General features: G+C 39.4%; 1 protein-coding gene across 1 annotated transcript in view; it reads left to right on the top strand.

The window, feature by feature from the left end:
• LOC143276158 (formin-binding protein 1-like) overlaps positions 1–23,358 on the top strand; it is a 91,103-nt gene extending 67,745 nt beyond the window's left edge. Inside the window, exons 10-14 of the mRNA XM_076580579.1 lie at positions 13,284–13,396; positions 13,946–14,078; positions 16,893–17,023; positions 20,611–20,711; positions 23,173–23,358. Of these exons, the coding sequence (XP_076436694.1) occupies positions 13,284–13,396; positions 13,946–14,078; positions 16,893–17,023; positions 20,611–20,711; positions 23,173–23,324 (630 nt within the window). The 3' untranslated portion in view covers positions 23,325–23,358. The remainder of the gene's footprint in view (positions 1–13,283; positions 13,397–13,945; positions 14,079–16,892; positions 17,024–20,610; positions 20,712–23,172) is intronic.
• The last annotated feature ends 1,767 nt before the right edge of the window (positions 23,359–25,125 follow it).

The raw sequence follows: 25,125 nt of genomic DNA on the forward strand, positions 1-25,125 counted from the left end.
TGTTTGTTTGTTGTTGTTTTTTCCCATTATTATTATTATTATTAAGTCTTAGCTTGTCTTTTGTTCAGTTGAAAAAAAGGTGAATTAAAAATTCTGTTGGTTTTAATAATGATGGTACTAAATAGCTCAAAGCTCTTCACATATATATACACAAAAACTCACTAGCGATCAAGGATGAAATAATAAAGTTAATGATTTAACTTGAATTTGAAACGGACAAAATGTCACAACTCATCAGATTCACGTGCTTACACACTCACACACACATACACACACACAGATACACACACACACACACACACACACACACACTCTGGCACAGTGTCTTCTGTGAGTTTTTTGTATTGTTCTGTGTGTGTGTGTGTGTGTGTGTGTGTGTGTGTGTGAATAGAATTGAATAGAATAGAATAGAATAGATTTTATTGTCATGAAACCGTAAGGTTTATAAGACACAAGTGCAATGGTAAATGAATGAACGAATGAAAAACACACAATTAATCAATCAGTTAATGCAGTAAATTGCAGCAGCATTGATAAACAAATTTTCCCAATCTTGTTTGTATATATTCATCATCTGTTAGCATCACCTGACTGGGAATATGTCCTGTGTTATTCGAATTTTGAATATCCTTTAAAAATTGTTGCCTTAAGGTTTTATATTTAATACAATGATCAAGAAGATGGATTTCGTCTTCCAGGATGTGTGTGTGTGTGTGTGTGTGTGTTGTTCGATTCAGTCATATAATTTTGACACACTTTTTTTTTTAGTCTTTGTCATGTGGAGTATTATTGATTGAAGAGTGAATTGGCCATGCATGGTTTTATTTTGTGACGTTTTTCTTTCGAAACCTTGTTTTAAGATGAGTGGAATTCTGGTAACGTACCAGTTACGTTTCAGTTCATCACTCCCTGTGGGTTTGGCCACTGTGGGTGTCTTTTTTCTGTCCTGTTTTTTTTTGTTTTGTTTTTTTTTGTTTTTTTTTTCTTAAAGATACATTTTTGTTGGATTTGTTTGTTTATCTTTTTATACATTTTTGTTGCCTTTTTTTTTTTTTTTTGTTTTTTTAAAAAAAAAAAAATTTTTTTTTTTTTTTAAATCTTTTTATACTTTTTTTGTGTGCATTTTTTTTGACTCACTTGTGTAAACAAAGTGAGTCTATGTTTTAACCCGGTGTTCGGTTGTCTGTGTGTGTGTGTGTGTGTGTGTGTGTCCGTGTGTCCATGGTAAACTTTAACATTGACATTTTCTCTGCAAATACTTTGTCAGTTGACACCAAATTAGGCATAAAAATAGTAAAAATTCAGTTCTTTCCAGTCATCTTGTTTAAAACAATATTGCACCTCTGGGATGGCCACAAAAAAAAAGAAAAAAAAAAGAAAAAGAAAAAAAGAAGCCTAATTATATGTAAACTGCATTTACTGTTATATTTATATTTTTTGTATTCTCTAAACTTGGCACTTTGATCTGATATTCTGACCCAACAACAGGAGCAGTCATAATTATCATTTTTTGTTCAAACAGGAACTTCTTTTGCTAAGCATGGAAGTTTTATTTATTTTGCAAACGTTTTGGTGCAGATAGTAAAAAAGGGAAATTACTCTGTAATTAATGCTAGGGGACTTAATTTGCTTTAAACTGATCTTTCTCATCTTAAACATTACATTTTTTTTTCTTTTCTTTTCTTTTTTCTTCTCCCAAGCTTATCCATCATATTTAATACAGAGTACTTTTCAACCATTTTTAAAATCTCTTTTTTTTCCCCCCTCCTACTGATTCTTTTACAGGATAAAGCATGAAGCACAAGTGAGTCTTGAAGGCTTTGCCTCTTGTTATTTTTCTTTTTATACATTTTTGTTGCTTTTTTGTTGTTGTTGTTTATCTTTTTTTGTTTAACTTTTTGTTTTTATTTCACTTTATTTTATTACTTTTTAAAAAAAACACACCCTTTTTTAGATTTTATTTTACTCACTTTTTTTAAAATTACATATTTTGCAAAATATTTTTTCTGCATCTCTTTCTTCCTTTGGTTCACTGTGTGTGATCTTGCCTCTCTCTCTCTCTCTCTCTCTCTCTCTGTCTGTCTCTGTGTCACTCTCTCTCTCTGTCACTCTCTCTCTGTCACTCTCTCTCTGTCTCTCTCTGTGTCACTCTCTCTCCCACTCTCTCTCTCTGTCACTCTCTCTCTACCACTCTCTCTCACTCTGTGTGTGTGTCTCTCTCTCCCTCTGTCTCCCACTATCACTCTCTCTCTCTCCCACTCTCTCTCTCTCACACTCTCTTACTCTCTCTCACTCTCTCTCTCTCTCTGTCACTCTCTCTCTCTCACTCTCTCTCTCCCACTCTCTCTCTCTCTCTCTCTCTCCCCCACTCTCTCTCTCTGTGTCACTCTCTCTTTACCACTCTCTCTCTCTCACTCTGTGTGTGTGTGTGTCTCTCTCTCTGTCACTCTCTCTCCCACTCTTTCTCTCTCTCTCTCTGTCACTCTCTCTCTGCCACTCTCTCTCTCACACTCTGTCTCTCTGTGTCACTCTCTCTCTCCCACTCTCTGTCTCTCTCACTCTCTCTCTCTCACTTTCTCTCTCTCTCTCTCTCTCTCACTCTCTCTCACTCTCTCTCTCTCACTCGCTCTCTCTCCCCCTCTCTTACTCTCTCTCTCTGTCACCCTTTGTCTCTTTGGTCATTCTCTGTCTCCCTGTTTCTCTGTCTCTTTCTTGTGTGTGTGTGTGTGTGTGTGTGTGTGTGTGTGTTTGGTCATTCTCTGTCTGTCTTTCTCTGTCTGTCTGTCTGTCTCATTTTTTTTCTGTCCTTGGTGACGTTGGTCGTTCTCTGTCTCTCCATTTCTCTGTCATTGCTTCTCTCTGTCTCTCTGTCTGTCTCTCTGTCTGTCTCTATTTTTCTTCTCTCACTGTCTCTGTGCATGTCATCTGCTTCTCTGTCTCTCTGTCTATCTCTCTCTCTTTCTCTATTTTTCTTCTCTCACTGTCTCTGTACATGTCATCTGCTTCTCTGTCTGTCTGTCTGTCCCTCCCTCTCTTTCCCCCTCTCTTTTTCTTTTTTCTTTTCTTCCCCTCTACCTCTCATAGGTGGACGAGAATTTTGGTTCTTTTATATATATATATATATATTTTGTTTGGGATTATTTTGTTTTCTTGGTGTTTCTTTTTAAACATTTCATTTACTTAGTTTGTTTAAAAAATTAGAGGTGAAACTATTCAGCAGTGAGCAAAAAAAAGCAACAACAACAACAATAACAACTACTCAAACAAACTCCAGATCATACACATGCCAACCTTTATTATCTGGTCTCGCAAATTTTTTTTTTTTCTTTCATTTAAGCAACATGCATTAATGGACAAGTTACTACACTTTTTGCCATTATTGATTCTTTTAAAAATGAAATTAAAGAAAAATTGTTGTTCATTATTCAGGTTAAAAAAAAAAAAAAAAAAAAACGCTTAAAAAGAGACTTTCCCTTCAGCTGACTTCCCTGTAGCTGTCAGTTTGGGATGATATTCTAATTCATATTGGTTTGTTTATAGACTTTGTGACAGATGTATGGATACATATGGATGTAGCTGTGGAAATGACTAGGCCATCACTCCGTACTGTTCGTTTGTTTGCTGTTGTTGTTGTTAAATGAATACTGGTTTACAAAGATCTGTTTGATAGTGTGTTATTTTCTGTTGTTGTTTGTTTGTTGTTAAATGAATACTGGTTCACAAAGATCTGTTTGATAGTGTGTTATTTTCTGTTGTTGGTTGTTTGTTTTTAAATGAATACTGGTTGTTGTTTGTTTGTTTTTAAATGAATACTGGTTCACAAAGGTCTGTTTGATAGTGTGTTATTATCTGTTGTTGTTTGTTTGTTTTTAAATGAATACTGGTTGTTGTTTGTTTGTTTTTAAATGAATACTGGTTGTTGTTTGTTTGTTTTTAAATGAATACTGGTTCACAAAGGTCTGTTTGATAGTGTGTTATTATCTGTTGTTGTTTGTTTGTTTTTGTTTTTAAATGAATACTGGTTCACAAAGGTCTGTTTGATAGTGTGTTATTATCTGTTGTTGTTTGTTTGTTTTTAAATGAATACTGGTTGTTGTTTGTTTGTTTTTAAATGAATACTGGTTGTTGTTTGTTTGTTTTTAAATGAATACTGGTTCACAAAGGTCTGTTTGATTGTGTGTTATTATCTGTTGTTGTTTGATAGTGTGTTATTTTCTGTTGTTGTTTGTTTGTTTTTAAATGAATACTGGTTCACAAAGATCTGTTTGATAGTGTGTTATTTTCTGTTATTGTTTGTTTGTTTTTAAATGAATACTGGTTCACAAAGATCTGTTTGATAGTGTGTTATTATCTGTTGTTGTTTGTTTGTTTTTGTTTTTAAATGAATACTGGTTCACAAAGATCTGTTTGATAGTGTGTTATTTTCTGTTGTTGTTTGTTTGTTTTTAAACGAATACTAGTACACAAAGATCTGTTTGATAGTGTGTTATTTTCTGTTGCTGTTTTATAGTGTGTTATTTTCTGTTGTTGTTTGTTTGTTGTTAAATGAATACTGGTTGTTGTTTGTTTGTTTTTAAATGAATACTGGTTCACAAAGATCTGTTTGATAGTGTGTTATTTTCTGTTATTGTTTTTAAATGAATACTGGTTGATGTTTGTTTTTAAATGAATTCTGATTCACAAAGATCTGTTTGATAGTGTGTTATTATCTGTCATTGTTTGTTTGTTTTTAAATGAATACTGGTTCACAAAGATCTGTTTGATAGTGTGTTATTATCTGTCGTCCTTAAATTTGTTTTTAAATGGATACTGATTCACAAAGATCTGTTTGATAGTGTGTTATTTTCTGTTGTTGTTTGTTTGTTGTTAAATGAATACTGGTTCACAAAGATCTGTTTGATAGTGTGTTATTATCTGTTGTTGTTTGTTTGTTTTTAAATGAATACTGGTTCACAAAGGTCTGTTTGATAGTGTGTTATTATCTGTCGTCGTTTATTTGTTTTTAAATGAATACTGGTTCACAAAGATCTGTTTGATAGTGTGTTATTTTCTGTTGCTGTTTTATAGTGTGTTATTTTCTGTTGTTGTTTGTTTTTAAATGAATACTGGTTCACAAAGATCTGTTTGATAGTGTGTTATTTTCTGTTGCTGTTTTATAGTGTGTTATTTTCTGTTGTTGTTTGTTTGTTGTTAAATGAATACTGGTTCACAAAGATCTGTTTGATAGTTTGTTATTATCTGTCATTGTTTGTTTTTAAATGGATACTGATTCACAAAGATCTGTTTGATAGTGTGTTATTTTCTGTTATTGTTTGTTTTTAAATGGATACCGATTCACAAAGATCTGTTTGATAGTGTGTTATTTTCTGTTGCTGTTTTATAGTGTGTTATTTTCTGTTGTTGTTTGTTGTTAAATGAATACTGGTTCACAGAGATCTGTTTGATAGTGTGTTATTTTCTGTCATTTGTTTTTTAAGGTTGATATTGGTCAGAACAGGAATGTGTCAGTGGTATTTTGTGTGCTCATCCGTTGTTTTGCTCTCTCCCTTGTTCCCTTTATCTCCCCTCTCTGGTGGTTGTTTGGGGTTCATCAGGTCAAAGTGAGTATCAACGGAGCTTGGAATGTTGTGGAGTTGTGATCCGTCGTCTGCTTGTCAAGTCTTGCCTGAATGCATTGCCTCCCCTTGTGGTTTTTCCTCCGAACTCTCCCCGCACCTTGTTTTCTTCCAGACTTCCTCTCTGTCATTTTTTTTTTTTTTTTTTTTTTTTCCCCTCAAAACTCCATGTGTCATTTTCCTCCAAATTCCTGGTGTCACCCCCCCCCCCCCCCTCCCCCACCCCTCAACCCAACCCAACCCACCCAACTGTCCTTGGTGTTGTTTATTTGCTGGCAAACTTCACTGTGTCATTGTGTCCTCCAAATGTCTCAGGTCTGTGTATATATATATCTTTTCCACTTTCTACCCCGTCCTCCATATTTGTTCAGTCTTCTTCTTGGTCCCCCACCCCTTCCCTCCTTCACCCCCCCCCCCCCCTGCACCCTCCCCGCTTTCCCTGCACCCTCTCCTTCCTTCCCCCCCAACCCCTGTCTTATCTACACTGCCTCCTCTCTGTATTCTTGTGGTTTTGCATTACATTATGAAGGATCTTTAACACTTGCAAATAACACACTAACCCCCCCCCCCCCCCCCCCCCCCCCCCCATCCTCTGTCTCTCTGCCTCTGTGAATGAATTGATCTGTATGTTCCATGAATTGCTTAACCCCCCACTTTTGGGTTCATGCAGACATGCATGTTTCACGGCGATAACTTGTGCTTCACACTGCTGTCTGTATAAAATTGTTCCTGTGCTCCCTACCTACCGATCCCCCCCCCCCCCCCCCCCCCCTTGACATGGGCAAAATGGCCTTGTCATTAAAATGTTTGAGTTCTCTTTCTCTCTCTCTCTCTCTTTCTCTCTCTGTCTTGTTATTTTAATTTCTTTCTTTCTTTTTTTTTTTTTTTTAATATTCTTTCCTTCCTCCCTGCTGTCACCCCATTGCCCCAGCCTCCATGCATCTTGTGTCTCTCTCCACCACCACACACCCACCCTCTCTTGTACTGCGTACTGAGTGTCTTTTCTGTGTCCTAAACCCCTCCCCTCCTCCTCCTCCTCCTCCTCCTCCTCCTCCTCCTCCTCCTCCTCCTCCTTCTACTCCTCCTCCTTCTCCTCCTCCTCCTCCTCCTCCTCCTCCTCCTCCCACACACTTGTGTGTGTTTGTCTTCACCTCCCACCCCTTTTTCCTGCCGTTTTGTTCGTTTTGATGTCAGTTCTCTACCTCCCCTTATTTCTTTTTGTTTCTTTTTCCGGGCCTTTTTTTTGTTAATTTGTTGTTAGTCCTTACCTCACTCCCCAACTTCTTTTTCTATTTCTTTTCCTGCCTTTTTTGTTAATTTGTTGTCACCCCCCCCCCCCCCCCCCATCCCCCCCCTCCCCCAACTTCTTGTCGTTTCTTTTCCTGCCTTTTTTTTGTTAATTTGTTGTTAGTTCTTACCTCACTCCCCAACTTCTTTTCGTTTCTTTTCCTGCCGTTTTGTTAATTCGTTGTCAGTCCCCCCTCCCCCTCGCCCTCCTCTCCCCTCCCCAAACTTCTTTTTGTTTCTTTTCCTGCCTTTTTTGTTAATTTGTTGTCACCCCCCCCCCTCCCCCCCCCTCCCCCTACCCCCCCTCCCCAAACTTCTTTTTGTTTCTTTTCCTGCCTTTTTTGTTAATTTGTTGTTAGTTCTTACCTCATCCCCAACTTCTTTTCGTTTCTTTTCCTGTCCTTTTTGTTAATTTGTTGTTAGTTCTTACCTCACCCCCAACTTCTTTTCGTTTCTTTTCCTGTCCTTTTTGTTAATTTGTTGTTAGTTCTTACCTCACTCCCAACTTCTTTTCGTTTCTTTTCCTGCCCTTTTTGTTAATTTGTTGTCAATCCCCCCCTCCCCCCCTCCCTCCTCTTCCCTCCCCAAACTTCTTTTCGTTTCTTTTCCTGCCTTGTTGTTTATTTGATGTTAGTTCTTACCTCACCTTATTTCTTTTCGTTTCTTTTCCTGCCTTTTTCTATATTTGATGTGAGTTCTCCACCTCAACCCTCAACTCCCCCCCCCCCCCCCCCACGCATACCTCCCCTCATGTCTTTAAACCCCTTCTTCTTAATCTGCCCCTGTGTGTCCATTTTGAGCTGATGTGTACATCAGATGGCATGTTGGATGAACTTGAAGCGAATGATATTGATGATGATGATGATAAATGTCATATGGATGATGATGATGATAAATGTACTCTGATTCAGAGGGATGAAAGTAATAGAAAAGAAGACAGAATGTTTAACCACGTGTACACAGAATGCTGTCTTACACAGAAGGGTACATGATTTGTGTCTTTTTCTTAACTGTTCTTAGCATTAAGTTGTCGTTGAAGGCTTTGTCTGACCACTTAAGTTGAAGAATCCAGAGGAGACAGTCATTATTTGAAAGTGTTGACAATGGCTATACATGCATAAAATGCATTGCGCTGAACAGATTTCATGTTGCAGTACTTTAGCTGAGACCTCAGTTTGATTTCTTTTGATTTCGATGTTTTCCTTAATGTAACTTTTATAGTTTGTTGATGATTATTCACTCATCATATGCAAAATCCAGGTGATTTAATTGCTTTCTAAGGATCCTCTGAATGTCTTGTTTTGTCTGTTCTTTTCATGATTATGGTCTGTTATAGACAAAAAAGTGGGGAATGAAAGACAGCCATGTCTCATGCCTGTAGTAACACTGAAATATTTTCTAACATTTCCACTTGAATAAATGTGATTGCCATTGGTGTTCGCTATGAGGCTGACAAACTTCAGGGAATATGCTGATGTGACCTAGAAATTTCAACTGTGTTTCATTGTCTGGCTTATCAAATGCCTTTTCAAAGTCTATGAAACTTATGGACAGTGAATGGCTACAATTGCCTGCTCTGCTTTGGTGCTCAGCAAACTGATTTGATCACTACATGATTTGTTTTACTTAAGGTCATCCTCTTGATATAAGGTTTCCCTTCTGTGTGTTTAAGGTGTTTTGTAATTATTCTGTACAATACTTTTTTTGGAACGGATAAAAAGCATGTGCACGTTCTAAGGGTGGTCTTGTGTTTAATGTGTATATATAGACACAGTGCAAGCAGGACCTTTCTATGTTGATTCTTATTATACATGTACATTTTTTTGTGATTATATGTGTTTGTGATATATGTGCGAACATGGTTAAACAAATGTGCGTGTGCATATGTGTGTGTGCGTGAGTGCGTGTGTGCATGTGCTACGACCATGTAAGCGTTATGATAATGATCGGAATGTTCTGTGTTGGTCCATAACTTGAAGCAACACTGTCGGGTAGGTAAACCAGTGTGGTCCTTGACGTTGTCGTTATTGTCGTCATTTAATTTGATCCTTACTCCTTGTTCGATCACTGTTCTTAAAGACTGTTCAGACTTTGGCCCTTCAGGGTTTTAATGTCTGTATATAAACTCACTGTTGTTTGTGTGTTTCTTTTTGTATTGATTCTGTTGATCTTGTTGTCCTGAGTTGTCTTTTCTTGTTGCTGTTGTTGTTGATATACATGTGGTTGGCTGATTGTCAGTATCATTTGCATTGCTTGTTCATTATGGTTGTTGCTGTTGTTGTTGATACATGTGGTTAGCTGATTGTCAGTATCATTTGCATTGCTTGTTCATTATGGTTGTTGCTGTTGTTGTTGATACATGTGGTTAGGTGATTGTCAGTATCATTTGCATTGCTTTGTTCATTATGGTTGTTGCTGTTGTTGTTGATACATGTGGTTAGCTGATAGTCAGTATCATTTGCATTGCTTGTTCATTATGGTTGTTACTGTTGTCATTCCTACTGAAAGAAAAAACAACAAAACAAACAAACAACAACAACAACAACAACAAAACCCTGGAGAGATTTTCTATGTTGGATGTTTTAGTGATTAAGTCTTCATCTTGTGGTTAATGGGCTGCAACACCCTCTGTTCACTTATATAGATCTACAAGTGACTGGTTTTTAACCCAGCAGTGTAGGCAGCCATATTACGCTTTCAGGGGCTTTGCCTGCTGGATGTTTTCTCTCGTTTCCATTATCCGCTGAATGCCGACATGGATTTACAAGGATCTTTAACGTGTGTATTTGATCTTCAGCATGCTAGTCATTCGGATGAGACGATAAACCGAGGTCCCGTGTGCAGCATGCACCTAGCGCACGTAAAAGAACCCACGGCAACAAAAGTGTTGTTCCTGGTAAAATTCTGTAGAAAAATCCACTTCGATAGGAAAAACAAATAAAACTGCACGCAGGAAAAAATACCAAAAAAATGGGTGGCGCTGTAGTGTAGCGACGCGCTCTCCCTGGGGAGAGCAGCCCGAATTTCACATGGAGAAATCTGTTGTGATAAAAAGAAATACAAATACAAATACACAAATGAAGGGGGTTCTGGCACAAGCAGGGCTGCCCATCTTTTGGGCTTGGGGACAGGGGACAGAAGGATCTCCACCTGGGTGCTGTGAGGGGGTCTGGGGGGGGGTGGGGAGGGGGGGTTGAACCCAGGATCATCAGCTTGATAGTCCCAGCTCTTTACCTATTTGGCTGTGTGCTGCTCAAGTGATAGTTTTTGTTTTCATTCAGTCAGTCTGCTTGTGGTAAAGGAAGTAGAATTTTGTTGTTGTTGTTGTTGTTGTAGGTATTGTGATTGTTCTTTTTTTTTCATATATAGTTTTCGTTTCATTCAGTCAGTCTGCTTGTGGTAAAGGAAGAGAATTTTGTTGTTGTGTTGTTTGTTGTAGGTATTGTGATTGTTCTTTTTTTTTCATATATAGTTTTCGTTTCATTCAGTCAGTCTGCTTGTGGTAAAGGAAGAGAATTTTGTTGTTGTGTTGTTGTTGTTGTAGGTATTGTGATTTTTTTTTTTTTTTTTTTTTTTTCCCCATATATCTGTTGTTTAGTCTGCTTGCTGAAAAAGGAAGAAAGAATTGGATTGTTGTTGTTGTTTTGTATTTTGTATTTGTATTTCTTTTTATCACAACAGATTTCTCTGTTTGAAATTCGGGCTGCTCTCCCCAGGGAGAGCGTGTCGCTACACTACAGCGCCACCCCTTTTTTTGTATTTTTTCCTGTTTGCAGTTTTATTTGTTTTTCCTATCGCAGTGGATTTTTCTGCAGAATTTTGCCAGGAACAAACCTTTTGTTGCCGTGGGTTCTTTTACGTGCACTAAGTGCATGCTGCACACGGGACCTCGGCTTATCGTCTCATCCGAATGACTGATGACTGTTGATTATGTTGTTGTTATTGTAGCGGGTGTTGTTGTTGTGTTTTGACGTCTACTGTTAAATCTGCGTACAGAAAAAAAGAAGAGAGAGAATTGGATTGTTGTTGTTGTTGATTACTGTTATCATTATTGTTGCAGGTGTTGTAATGATATTTTGATGTCCATTGTTTAATCTGCTTATGGAAAAAGACACGGAGAATTTGACTGTCGTTGCTGTTGTTGTTGTGGCTGTTTTTATGTCTTTATGAATTCCAGTATTGGATACAGTTGCCCTGTTTAGTGTGTGTGTGTGTGTGTGTGTGTGTGTGTGTGTGTGTTGGATACAGTTGCCCTGTTTAGTGTGTGCGTGTGTGTGTGTGTGTGTGCGTGAATTTCAGTATTGGATACAGTTGCCCTGTTTAGTGTGTGCATGCGTGCGTGCGTGTGTGTGTGTGTGTGTGTGTGTGTGTGTGTGTGCGTGTGTGTGTGTGAATTTCAGTGTTGGATACAGTTGCCCTGTTTAGTGTGCGTGCGTGCGTGTGTGTGTGTGTGTGTGTGTGTGTGTGTATGTTGGATACAGTTGCCCTGTTTAGTGTGCGTGCGTGCGTGCGTGTGTGTGTGTGTGTGTGTGTGTGAATTTCAGTATTGGATACAGTTGCCCTGTTTAGTGTGTGCGTGTGTGTGTGTGTGTGTGTGTGAATTTCAGTATTGGATACAGTTGCCCTGTTTAGTGTGTGTGTGTGTGTGTGTGTGTGTGTGTGTGTGTTCACTATTAGTGATACTGGATGAGAGAAACAACAACAACAAAAAAACCCCACAAAACAAAAAACACTGGGCTGGAAAAATGCACTCCACACGCATGTGAGGGATTATGAGAGAGAGAGAGAGAGTGTGTGTGTTAACCTCTTTTCTTTAAAAAAAAAAAAAAAAGAGAGAGAGAAAAAAAAGGCAAAATGAGAAGAAAACAACAACAACAACAACAACAACAACAACAACAAAAGCATTCTTGTGCAGAAACACTGTGTTAAGCTTTATATATTTGTGTCTTTTGTTCATTGGCTTTTAGTCGTGAAAAAAATAACAGACGGATTGTGGTGCACGTGTTCCTTTGGTTTACTGAAATTGTTTGCTTTTGATGTTTTTGGCATTTTGTTTGAGGATGATATTTCGGCAGAGCGCCTGCGTAATTTATAAGGTTGCACAGTCACTGTTGCTTTTAAAAAAAAAATAAATAAATAAATAAAAGAAGAAAAAAGGAGATATATTGTCAAGTTATACGTTTCAGATTTCTTAAAGCTGTATAAAACTTCTGCTCTCTCTAGAAAAAAAAAAATCTTTTCTTCAAAGATAGCTCAGTCAGTGTTTTGTGGGTTGTTTTTTTTCTCTCCATGGTTTATCTACTTGATATGTCAAAGACATTTTTGTTCATTATTTGCTTAATTTTTGACAGGCTTTTATTTGATTTTTTATTACCTTTTGGAATTCATCATATGATATGATGATGAAATCATCTTCATCTTGATAGGTATTTGCATCGCTGTTTTGATTTTTATGTTTTCTTTATCATATAAAAACAAAACGACAAGAGGAATTCTGTGGAAGATATGTGTATACATGTAGAAATATTTTACGAGAGAGAGAGAGAGAGAGGAAATGAAACAAAATGAAATGGAACGAAACAAATTTTTAATTCATGAGGGTAGTGGAGTAAGCACAGCTGCTTTTTTTAATTTAAAAAAATTTTTTTTTTACATCCAGCCCTCAAGAGATTCAAGATTCAAAAACTTTCTTACTCAAGGATAAAGATTTTAGGCATTGGCCTAGTCTTCCAATCTGTCCTTGTGACAACAAAAACAGTAACGATAAGACACAACAATAATAACAATAGTAAATACTACCACTACCACTACTACTACTGCTACTACTACTAATGATAATTATAATACTAATCAACGGACCATCATCATCATAAAAAAAAAATATAATGAAGGGAACACTGTCACACACTCACACCCACCCACCCACACAAAGAGAGAGGGAGAGAGAGAGAGAGAGAGATGTGCGGAGTATGTTAAAAACACCATCAGATGTCTTGTATTGGCCATAATTTGCACGACATAACACAGCAAGATCTCTTTACTTCGGCCGCAGTTGACAATATATGACGACAACGTTTATTCTTGGGCTGAGTGGCATTGGCCATGAGTAGCAATGCATAACAACAGAACCTTTTTTCTGGGTTAACTTGGGGGGAGGTGGGGGGAGCCTGGGGGGGGGGGGGGAGAAGGGAGGTTGGGGAGGAGTGGTAGAGGGGAAGAAGGGGGGAATTGACTGCAATTATTATAATGACAGCAGGTAGCGTTTTGTTGTTTGTTTTGACCACTGATGGTGATGAGTGTTTTGTTGTCGTTATTTATTTATTCATTTATTTATTTATCTATCTTATGTTGATTTTTGATTTTTTTTTTTATCCCAAGCAGACAGAGGACCAGAAGGAAGACTTCAGCGACTTGCCGCCCAGCCAGAGGAAAAGGAAACTGAAGCAGAAGATTGACTCCATCAACAAAGAGTTGGCGAAAGAACAATCTGAAAGGTGAATGAAAATTTATTTTTAAAAAAACAAACAAAAACCTGAACAGGGTGTGTGTGTGTTGTGTGTGTGTTAAAGACGTGTTGTGTGTCACTAGACACGCTTAAAGATGTGTCATGTCCCACTCCACACAGTTAAAGATGTGTTGTTTGTCAAGACACACATTGAAAGACATGTTGTATCCTCCAGCACACAGTTAAAGATGTGTTGTCTGTCGCCTCACACAGTGAAAGATGTGTTGTGTGTCACGACACGCAGTGACAGACATGTTGTTGTGTTGTGTTGTGCAGGGAGGGGACGTCGAAGGTGAAGGACGTGTACACCAACACACACAGAGTGAAGAACGTGTTATTACTTTGTCATTGTTGTGTTTTTCAGGGAGGGGATGATGAAGGTGAAGGAGGTGCACACCAACACACAGAGTGAAGAACGTGTTATTACTGTGTCGTTGTTGTGTTGTGCAGGGAGGGGATGATGAAGGTGAAGGACGTGTACACCAACACACACAGAGTGAAGAACGTGTTGTTACTGTGTCGTTGTTGTGTTGTGCAGGGAGGGGATGATGAAGCTGAAGGACGTGTACACCAACAACCCGGCCATGGGCGACCCCAACTCCCTGGACAAGAAGCTGGAGGAGAACGCACAGAAGCTGGACGCCATTCGACAGGAGCTGCACAAGTTTGAGGTGTGTGTGTGTGTGTCTGTGTGTGTGTGTGTGTGTGTGAGAGAGAGAGAGGTGTGATGATGATGACAATGTGTGTGTGTGTGTGTGTGTGTGTGAGAGAGAGAGAGGTGTGATGATGATGACAATGTGTGTGTGTGTGTGAGAGAAAGAGGTGTGATGATGATGATGATGATGATGTGTGTGTGTGTGTGTTTCAGTGTGAGGATATGTGTGTGTGTGTGTGTGTGTTTGTGTGTGTTGTATTTCTCTTTTTTGTCACAACAGATTTTTCTGTGTGAAATTCAGGCTGCTCTCCCCACCCTTTTTTTTTCCTACGTGCAGTTTTATTTTTTTTTCCTATTGAAGTGAATTTTTCTACAGAATTTTGCCAGGCACAACCCATTTGTTGCTGCAGGTTCTTTTATGTGCGCTACATGTGTGTGTGTGTGTGTGTGTTTGTGAGGATGTGTGTGTGTCTTATGTGTGTGTGTGGATATGTGTGTGTTTGTGTCACTCTGTGTGTGTGTGTGTGTGAGGATGTATGTGTGTGTGTGTGTATGTATGTATGTGTGAGGATCTGTGTGTATGTGTGTATTTTGGTGTAGTTTTTTTCATTATGTGTGTGAGGATGTGTGTGTGTTTGTGTGTGTGTGTGTGTGTGAGGATGTATGTGTGTGTGTGTGTGTATGTATGTATGTGTGAGGATCTGTGTGTATGTATTTTGGTGTGGTTTTTTTCATTATGTGTGTGAGGATGTGTGTGTGTGTGTGTGTGTGTGTGTGTGAGAGAGAGAGAGGATGTGTGTGTGTGTGTGTGTGTGTGTATGTATGTATGTGTGAGGATCTGTGTGTATGTGTGTATTTTGGTGTAGTTTTTTTCATTATGTGTGTGAGGATGTGTGTGTGTTTGTGTGTGTGTGTATGTATGTATGTGTGAGGATCTGTGTGTATGTGTGTATTTTGGTGTAGTTTTTTTTCATTATGTGTGTGAGGATGTGTGTGTGTGTGTGTGTGTGTGTGTTTCAGTGTCTTTTTTTTCATTGTGTGTGGGAGGATGTGTGTGCGTGTGTTAGAGGATGCGTGTGTAAGTGTGTGTGTGTGTGTTTGTCATTTCCTTGTTCGTTGCCAGGGTGTTTGATTCGTTTGTGATGAGGATGTGTGTGCTTGTAGGCGTGTGGTAAGGCAGATGTGGTGTAGCGTATATGGAATTGTCTGAACGCAGTGATGCCTCCCTGAGTGACAAGTTGAACTGACATGCTGGGGAAAAGCAGGAGAAAGCGGTGTTTCAAGTCATAGATCAATATCCACAACAATCAGCAAAAAAAAAAAAAAAAAAAAAAGATTGTCCAGAGAGATACATCTCAGATGTGTCCAGAGTTATTTCCCATCTATCTGATGATGACGTCGTTGTCAGTGACATGACCATGCCCTTTGAACTGGTATGGGCATGGCAGTCAAGGGGCTTGAAAGCGTGTCACTTTCCGTTCATTGCTGGCTTTACGTGTCGTGAGTGCGGCTGTTGTTAGTGCCTGTCGGTTTTTGATGTTGAGGGCTGGTGTGTGCGTGTGTGTTTGTGTGTGTGGTGTGTAATGTGTTTGTGTGTGTGTGTGTGTGTGTGTGTGTGTGTGTGGTGTGTGTGTGTGAAGTATCGCGTTGCTGAGCTGACACAGCGCCTGACTAAGCGTGTTGGGTTACCGCTGCTGGCCATGCATCTGCTTGGCAGATGTGCTGTAGCGTATATGGATTTGTCCGAACGCAGTGACGCCTCCTTGAGCTACTGATACTGATACTGAGCTGACAACTCTGACCTGTGTGCCTTGTGCGTTCGTTCTTTAGTTTAACGTCTTTTCACTGTAAGTGATATTAGACGAGGGAAGGAAAAAAATCGAGTGGGGGGAGGGGGTGGGGTGGGGGGTGGGGGGGAATTACTGTGTACGCATACGAGTAAGTGAAAGTGTGTGTGTGTGTGTGTGAAAATTATTGATTTAAGTTTTGTTTAAAAAATAAACAAAAAAACCATAACAATATAACATATATCTAATGAAAAACTAACAACTATAACAGTGAACCAACTGGACTATTTAACAAGGAGTTGAAAAAGTCATACATTAGCAATGGACTGCTGAAGATCGTCAACACTGAAGATGATTTCAGTTCAGGGATTTGAGACTTGAACATATCGCAAGTTGGTATATGATCGGCTGTTATGTGAGCGCCACAGATGCAAGAAACATTACTGACATATTTTGTCCTAAAACAATTCATTTTCCATCTGCAGATTAGAGAAATGATTTGCCTCTTATGAAAATCATTATGGTAATGTTTTCCCATGAAACCATACATTTTCTTTATGTTCTTATGTAACTCCGAGTTACCGGTGTGTTTTTCTTCAAACTGAAATTTTGACCATTGGACTTTTTCTACCATGGTGTAACATTCCTGTAGTGAAAGCGAAATATTTAAATCTAACTCCTTCGTGGAGCTTCTAGCTCCTTTTTTAGCCAAAATGTCAAATTTTTCATTATAATAAAAACCGCAATGAGAAGGAATCCAGCAAAAGGTTATGTGAGAGCCTCTTAATAAGAGTCCGTGAATCAAATGGATAATTTCAATAATGAGTTTATACCTAACCGTTTCTTTTATAAGTTCAATAGCGTGAAGAACTGATTTTAGAATCAACACAAAATAGAATCTGAAATATAGTTTTCGGAAAGGATATCATGAAATTTAACGCCATTAGGATTGCTATGAGTTCAGCTGTGAAGATGGATTTATTCTCTCCCAGTTGAAAAGAGTTTTGTGTGTGCGTGTGCGTGTGTGTGCGCTGTACGTGCAGGGTTACCTGGCGTCGTGCGATGGGAAGAAGCGACGCAGCAGCACGTCAGGGGACAGCGTCCACTCCTCGGACAGCGGTCAGCAGCAGCAGTCGGTGTCCGCACCAGGCACGCCGCCGCAGTCGCATGAGAAGTATGTGTGGTGTGATGTGTGTGTGTGTGTGTGTGTGTAGTGGTTGGTGTGTGTGTGGTGTTTGTGTCTTGTGTGTTCTTTTGTTCTTTAGTTGAACGTCTTTTCACTGTAAGTGATATTAGACGAAGCAACAGTCAGTGTCAGCGCCAGGCACGCCACCGCAGTCGCATGAGAAGTATGTGTGGTGTGGTGTGTGTGTGTGTGTGGTGTTGTGTGGTGTGTGTGGTTTGGTGTTTGTGTGTGTGTGTGGTGTGGTGTGGTGTGTGTGGTTTGGTGTTTGTGTGTGTGTGTGTGTGTGTGTTTTCATGTGATAGCATGGTACGCTGTCCTGCAGAATAGTGCAGAGCAATGCAGAGCGACGCATTGCATTTTATTCGCATTGCATTGTACTGCAGTGCCTCGTATTGCTTTTTGCTGTCGCAGCATTGCCAGGTAGCCTGTGGTGTAGTGCAGAACAGCACAGGACAAAGTATTGTATAGCATTGCATTGCATTGTATTGCATTGCTTTGTATTGTAATGCATTGCTTTGTGTTGTTGTTGTTTTGCATTGCATTGTGTTTTATTATATTGCATTGTGTTGTATTGCATTTTTGTATTGCATTGTGTTGTATTGCATTGTGTTGTATTGCATTGTTGTGTCGTATGTATTTGGTTGTGTTGTATCGCATTGGTGTGTTGTATTATATTATGTTGTGTTGTATTGCATGTGTTGTATTGTGTTGTATTACATTGTATTGTTGTGTTGTATGTATTGCATTGCATTGCATTGTTGTTTTGTATTGCATCGATGTGTTGTATTGCATTGCATTGTGTTGCATTGCATTGCTTTGTATTGCATTGTGTTGTATTGCACTGTGTTGTGTTGTATTGCACTGTGTTGTGTTCCTTTCTGTTTCCACAGATGCATAGCGTGCAGGCTGATTACTGCGTTGCGAGCGCGTCGGTACAGATCAGCACCTCCCGTTCTTGACACACATGTGTACGCAAAGTGAGGCTTTGTAATAACCCACCGTTTTGTGTTTTGTGTATGTGTGTGTGTGTGGTAAAACTTTTAACATGATCATTTTCTAGGCAATCCACAAGTGGTAAAGAAGGTCAAATCTGGGTGGGATGACTGATGTCGATAAAACCCGTTTAGCCATCACTTTTATGAAGACATTACACATCATTGAAAAAGGGGGAGGGAGGGATTTGGCGATGGGGGGTGGGGGGGTGGTTGGGAGGGGGGTGTCTGGAAAATGTTACAGGAATGATTGTTAACATCTAAAAAAAAAAATCCATGTTTTCTAAGAAGCAGTCACATCTGACACTCAGTGTTTTCCCAGAATCAGCCATGGATTTTGCCTCTTGCTCTCTCTATTTTGTTTGATGTATATAAGAAGATCTCTTTTCTGTAAGCCAGCACTGTTTTATTTGAAGTGGATCCTATCAGTTCATTCAAGATAAGAATCAGTCTTATTTGTTCGGCGTGTGTTAAATTCTGCCAGTGGGAAAATTAATAATTGTAGCAAGTGTAGATATCGAAGGGGAGCAGTACTTGCGTGATGTGTGTGTGTGGGAATGTTGACAAAGAAAGTGGGGGAACAGAGGTGGAGATTGTGACACTCAGTGATAATGAAGGGGGTTGGGGATGGGGGGGAGGGGGAGGTGCTGGGGATGGGGGGAGTAGTATGTTGTTTTTTGTTGTTGGTGGGTTTTTTTTTTTCCTTTTTTTTTGCTTTTTCTTCTTCTGGTTTTTTTTTTTTTTTTTTCTTCTTCTCCTTTTTTTTTTGCCCATGAATATATTGTCTGGATGATGTAGGGGTGAACCACATGTGAGTCATCAACTTATTCCTGTTTTGTTGATGCACATGCGTAGACTTTTTGTATTTGTATTTGTATTTCTTTTTATCACAACAGATTTCTTTGTGTGAAATTGGGGCTGCTGTCCCCAGGGAGAGCACGTAACTACACTACAGCGCCACCCCCCCCCCCCCCCTTTTTTTTTTTTCCTGCATGCAGTATTATTTGTTTTTCCCATCAAAGTGGATTTTTCTACAGAATTTTGCCATTCAAGGTCTAGTGGAGGGGGAGAAAGTATCAGCGGCTGAGCCGTGATTCGAACCAGCGCGCTCAGATTTTCTCGCTTCCTAGGCGGATGCGTTACCTCTAGGCCATCACTCTACATTCAGAGTATATATGCACCGGCACTCAGAAGAAGCGAGGCCAGCTTTCCAGGTTATTTTGTGTGCTGGTGGTATTTCATGCTTGTGTGTGTGGGGGGGTGCATGCTGGGTATGTTCTTGTTTCCATAACCTTCCAAGCGCTGACGTGGATTACGGGATTTTTAACGTTTGTATTTGATCTTCTGCATGTGTGTGTGTGTGTGTGTGCACGAAGGGGGATCAGGCACCTAGCAGGTCTGCAACTCTGCATACTGGATGTTGGAAAAATCTGCACCCTTTACCGATCAGGTGCCATGACAGGGACTCGAATTCGAGACCCTCAGATAGAAAGTCTAAGGTTTTAACCACTCGGCTGCTGTGTCCATCAATCCTGGTGGATGAAGGATGGAGGTTTTTTTCTGATCTCCCAGGTCAGCGTGTGTGGAGACCAGCTAGTGCCTGAACTCCCTTTGTGTGTGTGTGTGTGTGTGCGTGTGTGATGCAAAAGATAAAATGCACAAGCTGAAGATCCTATAATCCTTGTCAGCGTTCAGTAGGTTATGCATGATTATAACATGGGAGTGCGGGGGAGGGGCGATGGGGTGTGTGTGTGCAGAACATCAAATAAGCATGTTACAGATCCAGTAACCGGTGTGAAGAGTTAGGTGGGAACACAAACGTATCCAGCATGAACACACCAGCAAAAATAAACAACAAAACCCAACAATATGGCTGCAGAATAATACAACGACAGGGTAAAAAGAGGTCACGTATTAGTTTTCAGTATGAAAACCAAACTCCGCATCTTCAACTCCAATGTGAAGTCAGTTCTGCTGTACGGATGCGAGACATGGCGGACAACACAGAGGATGCAGCAGAAGATTCAGACATTCTACAACACCTGTCTGAGGCGCATCTACAAGATCCGATGACAGAAGATCCGAAACGAAGATCTGTGGGAGCGAGCGGAACAGGAACCAGTGGCCAAGCAGATACTGCGGAGGAAGTGGGGCTGGATTGGACACACCCTCAGGAAGCCAGCGTCCAGCATCACACGCGCCAAGCCCTGACCTGGAACCCGCAGGGAAAAGAGGAAGAGAGGCCGGCCTCGCAACAGCTGGAGGCGAGACACCAAGGCAGAGCTGAAGCAGCAAGGGACCAACTGGACTGGAATGGCCAGAACAGCCCAGAACAGAGTGCGATGGCGAGGGGTCGTCGATGGCCTATGCTCCACCAGGAGCGATTTGCAAAATGAATAAGTTTAGAATCACATCCAGAAAGAAGGAAGGAAATCAAGATGCCATGGAGACGGCACGAACTGCGACAGGAAGGAGTGACACCCCCCCCCCCCTCCCGCCCCCCTCACCCTCCCCCATGCCCCCCAACCCCCTCCCAAAAGAAACGGAAACACTTTGTACGGTTATCATGTTTACTTGTTGCAGTGATGATGGAGAGGAGTTCCTTGATGATTTTCCGGATGCTGACCTCGGTGACAAGGAATTTGTTGTCATAGGAACGTGTCGTGCTCTCTATCCGTTTGAAGGTAAAGTGTGTGTGTAGGTGTGTGTGTGTGTGTGTGTGTGTGTTTTGTACATCTTTGTGTGTAGTTGTGATTAGGCAAACGCTCTTGGGAAGAAGGGGAGACCATTGACATGTGATCTGTGTTGTGTTGCAGTGAGCCACAAACCGATCAGAGAATCAGAATGATTTTTTTTTTTTTTTTTTTTTTTTTTTAAAGCAACGTGTGCAGAGCACTGAATGACAAAAATGATCAGAGAATGATTTTCTTTTTTTTTCTTTTTTTTTTCTTCTTTTATTTTTGCAAGGGCTGGGGGAGGAAAGGGAGTGTGTGTGTGGGGGGGGGGGGGGGGTAGGTGTAGCAGTGTATACATAGCCATGAAAAATAAACTGATCAGAGAATAAAAAAAAAAACAACAGAACTGACATGTTTTTTTGTTTCTGGCTTTTTTTTTTTTTTTTTTCTTCTTCCCAAAGCAATGTTAGCATAGCCATGAAGGACAAGATTGATCAGAAAGTGAAAAATAAAAATGGATGCTTTTTTTCTTTGTTTTGTTTTGTATTTGGAGCCATGTTTGCATAGTAATGAACTACAAGTTGATCAAGAAATGAACCAAATAAATCAATAATTCTTTTCTTTTTTTTCTTCTTTTTTTTGTTTTTGTATCATTTTGTTATTTAAGTATTATCAAATTGATAAAATGAAAAAAAAAAAAAAGATTCTTTTCTTTTGTTTCTGAAACAGTTGTACATGGTTTTGATGAACAACAAATTGATAAAATGTGAAAAAAAATATTGATACCTTTTTTTTCTTTCTTTCTTTTTTTTTTTTTTTTTGGTTTGTTTGTTTTGTTGTTTTTTTTGGGTTTTTTTTTGGTTGTTTTTTTTTGTTTGTTTTTTAAGTAATGTGTGCATAATAGCAATTAGACATCAAATTGATCAAATGGAAACAAAATATTGATACCTCTTTTTTTTTCTTGAATTGATTGTGCATAATGGCGATGAACAACAAATTGATGAAATGAAAAGAATATATATTGATACCTTTTTTTTTTCTATTTTTTTTTTTCGTTTTGGAAGCAGTGTCTGCATATTACAGATAAACAACAAGTTGATAAAATGAAAACCAGATAAATTGGTACCCTATTTTTTTTTTTCTCTCATTTTTTTCATTTTGGAAGCAGTTTGTAGTTAATAGTGATGAACAACAAACTGATGAAATGAAAACAAAATATGTTGATATCTTTTTTTTTTGTCGTTGTTTTGGAAGCAGTGTGTTCATAACAGTGATGAATAACAGTTTAGTGTCATACCCTGTACCATGCCAAACTGATGCAAACTGGACCTGTTGGCTTGCCCTGCTTGGCCAAATTTCACTTGGCTGACAGTGAAAAGACACCCGGACATGTCCATTGGGCTCTAGCCAGTCAAACGCCGCTAACAGATACGAGCGATGACTCCTCCCTTTTGACCAGGCTGTCGATGCCATCATGTCAAGCTTTATGCTCTGCCTCGTCTGAGGCTTTTTTTTTTTTTTCTTTGATGAGTCATAACTTGTAGCTTCTAGCGGTGTTTGATTGGCCAGAGCGGACCAGACATGGCCGAGCGTCTTTTCACTGTCAGCTGTATAAAGTTTGGCAAAGCAGGGTGAACCGACAGACGTAATTTGCATTCAGTTTGATAATCGTGGTACAGGGTATGACACCAAATTGTTGTTCGTCGCTGTTAATATGCACACATGGAAATTATACAGATAATGAGGCCAGGAGACGATATGATTAACAAACAGCAAAGAGTGGTAACTCTCTCTTTTATGAGGAAGTGTCTGGGTTTGTTCCAATGTACCTTTTATTTACCTGTGTGCTAGCTGAATCGGTAGCGTAAGCATCACTGACTTGAAGTTGTGTACCTTGTGTAATGGAGAGAGTTACCACTCTTTGCTGTTTGTTATGCACACATGGCTTCCAAAACGAAGTATGTAGGTAAAATTCATCACTAGATAGGAAGTATAATTGAAACTCCTCCTTGTTGGCTTTTGAGCGTGTTTGTTTGGCCTGTTTTGTTGCATGCGGCTTGTTTAACAACAAATTGATGAAATGAAAAACTTTTTTGTTTTCTTTAAAGAGATGAACAAGGAATCGATGTCAGATTGATGAAATGAAAATAAGTTATATTGATACCTTTTTCTTCTTTTTTCTTTTTTTTCTTTTGTTGCGATGTACAAGGAATCGATGTCAAATTGATAAATTGAAAATAAAATATATTGATACCTTTTTTTTTTTTAATACTTTTTTTTGTTTTGGTTTTTGTTGGTGTTTTTTGTTTAGAATGTGGTGAACAAGGATTCAGTGTCAAATTGATAAAATGTAAATATCTTGATTTTTTTTTTTTTTTTTCAGTGAAAAGGAATCGGTGTCAAATTGAGAAAATGAAAATAAGATATATTGATTTTTTTTTTTTTTTTTTTTTTTTTTTTTTTTGTCTAGCCATGAACGAGGAGTCGGTGTCCATGGGGGAGAACGAAGAGATGGAGATCCTGGAGGGGGACCAGGGCGACGGCTGGACGCGGGTGAGGAAGTCTGACGGCACCGAGGGCTTCGTGCCCTCCTCCTACATCCAGTGCCACTTCACCGAATAACGGACGGACGGACGGATCGGAAACCACCACCGCCACTGCCACTGCACCCCCAGCCTCGCTCCCACCTACCCACCCACCGACCCACCGACCCACCCTTTTTTTCCCCCACCTCCTTCTTTGTTCCAGTTCTGTCACGCAAATTGATCAGGTCCGGGAGAAGTCTTCCTATTGCTGCTTCAATGCCAACTCCCAGCGTTCCACATACCTTACTCTTTTATTTTTTTATATATTTTTTTTTAATTCTCTGTGCTCCAATTCGATCACTGAGTTTGACAGGGGGAAAAAATGTTCGTTTTGCAACTGGAATTGTGTCACAGATGTTGACAGGGGAATTCGTCGTTTTGCTGCTCCAATTCTGGCTTAATGTTTGACAGGGGAAAGCGATATTCCTTTTGCCACTGGAATTCTGTCATCAATGTCGACAGGGGGAAAAAAAAAAAAAATTCCTGTTGCTGCTCCATCATGACTGTTGGCAGGGGAGTGAAATTTTTTTGGTGTTTTTTTTTTCCACTACAATTCCATCACAAATGTTGACAGGGGAAAAAAAATCCTTTTGCTGCCCTAACTCCATCATGACTGTTGACAGGGGAGTGAAATCTGTTGTTTGTTTTTTTCTTTCTCCACTACGATTCCATCACAAATGTTGACAGGGGAAAAAAAATCCTTTTGCTGCCCTAACTCCATCATGACTGTTGACAGGGGAATTAAATCTTCTTTTTTTTTCCACTACAATTCCATCATAAATGTTGACAGGGGAAAAAAAAATCCTTTTGCTGCCCTAACTCCATCATGACGGTTGACAGGGGAATTAAATCTTCTTCTTTTTTCCACTACAATTCCATCATAAATGTTGACAGGGGAAAAAAAAATCCTGTTGCTGCCCAAACTCCATCATGACTGTTGACAGGGGAGTGAAATCTGTTTGTTTTTTTTCCCACTACGATTCCATCACAAATGTTGACAGGGGAAAAAAAAATCCTTTTGCTGCCCTAACTCCATCATGACGGTTGACAGGGGAATGAAATCTGTTTGGTTTTTTTCCCACTACGATTCCATCACAAATGTTGACAGGGGAAAAAACATTCTTTTTGCTGCCCCAACTCCGTCATGACTGGTTGACAGGGGGATGAAATCTACTTTTTGCGTCTGCAATTCCAATCACAGATGTTGACAGGGGGTAAATATATTCCTTTTTGCTGTCCCAATTCGTCAGAAATGTCGACGGATGGGGATGGGGGTAATCTTCCTTTTGCCACTCCGGTTCAATCACAAACATCGGCTGATGTTAAAACCATCCTTTTCTTGTTTCTTATGTTGCTGAAGTGGAACACACAGTATTCTAGTAGTGATAGGGACAGTGACAGAGAAGAAGAAAGAAAGGCATTGCTGTCCAAGTATTCTGGTGACGGCATACGTCATCGGCTGTGTACTATTGTGGAGTGTACTTACGTTGGTTTTTTTTTTTTTTTTTTTTTTTTTTTGTCTATTCTGTGTAGTGGGCCAAAGATGTGCTCATTTTGTCTGATCTTCCCTGTGTTCTTGATGCCAGTACTTTTAGAAATGTCTGTCTGTGTGGGTGGGATGGATACATATACATATATATATATATGTGTATAAATATATATATATATATATATATATGTATATATATATATATATATATATATGTGTGTGTGTGTGTGTGTGTGTGTAAACGAGGTGTAAGTGGGGACTGTGTCTCTGACCAAGATCCATGCCGTGTGGTTAGGTATATATATTATATATATATATATATATATATATATGACTATCAGAACCAAAT

Source organism: Babylonia areolata, chromosome 31 (assembly GCF_041734735.1).
Source record: "Babylonia areolata isolate BAREFJ2019XMU chromosome 31, ASM4173473v1, whole genome shotgun sequence".
Classification (NCBI taxonomy): Eukaryota; Metazoa; Mollusca; class Gastropoda; order Neogastropoda; family Buccinidae; genus Babylonia; species Babylonia areolata.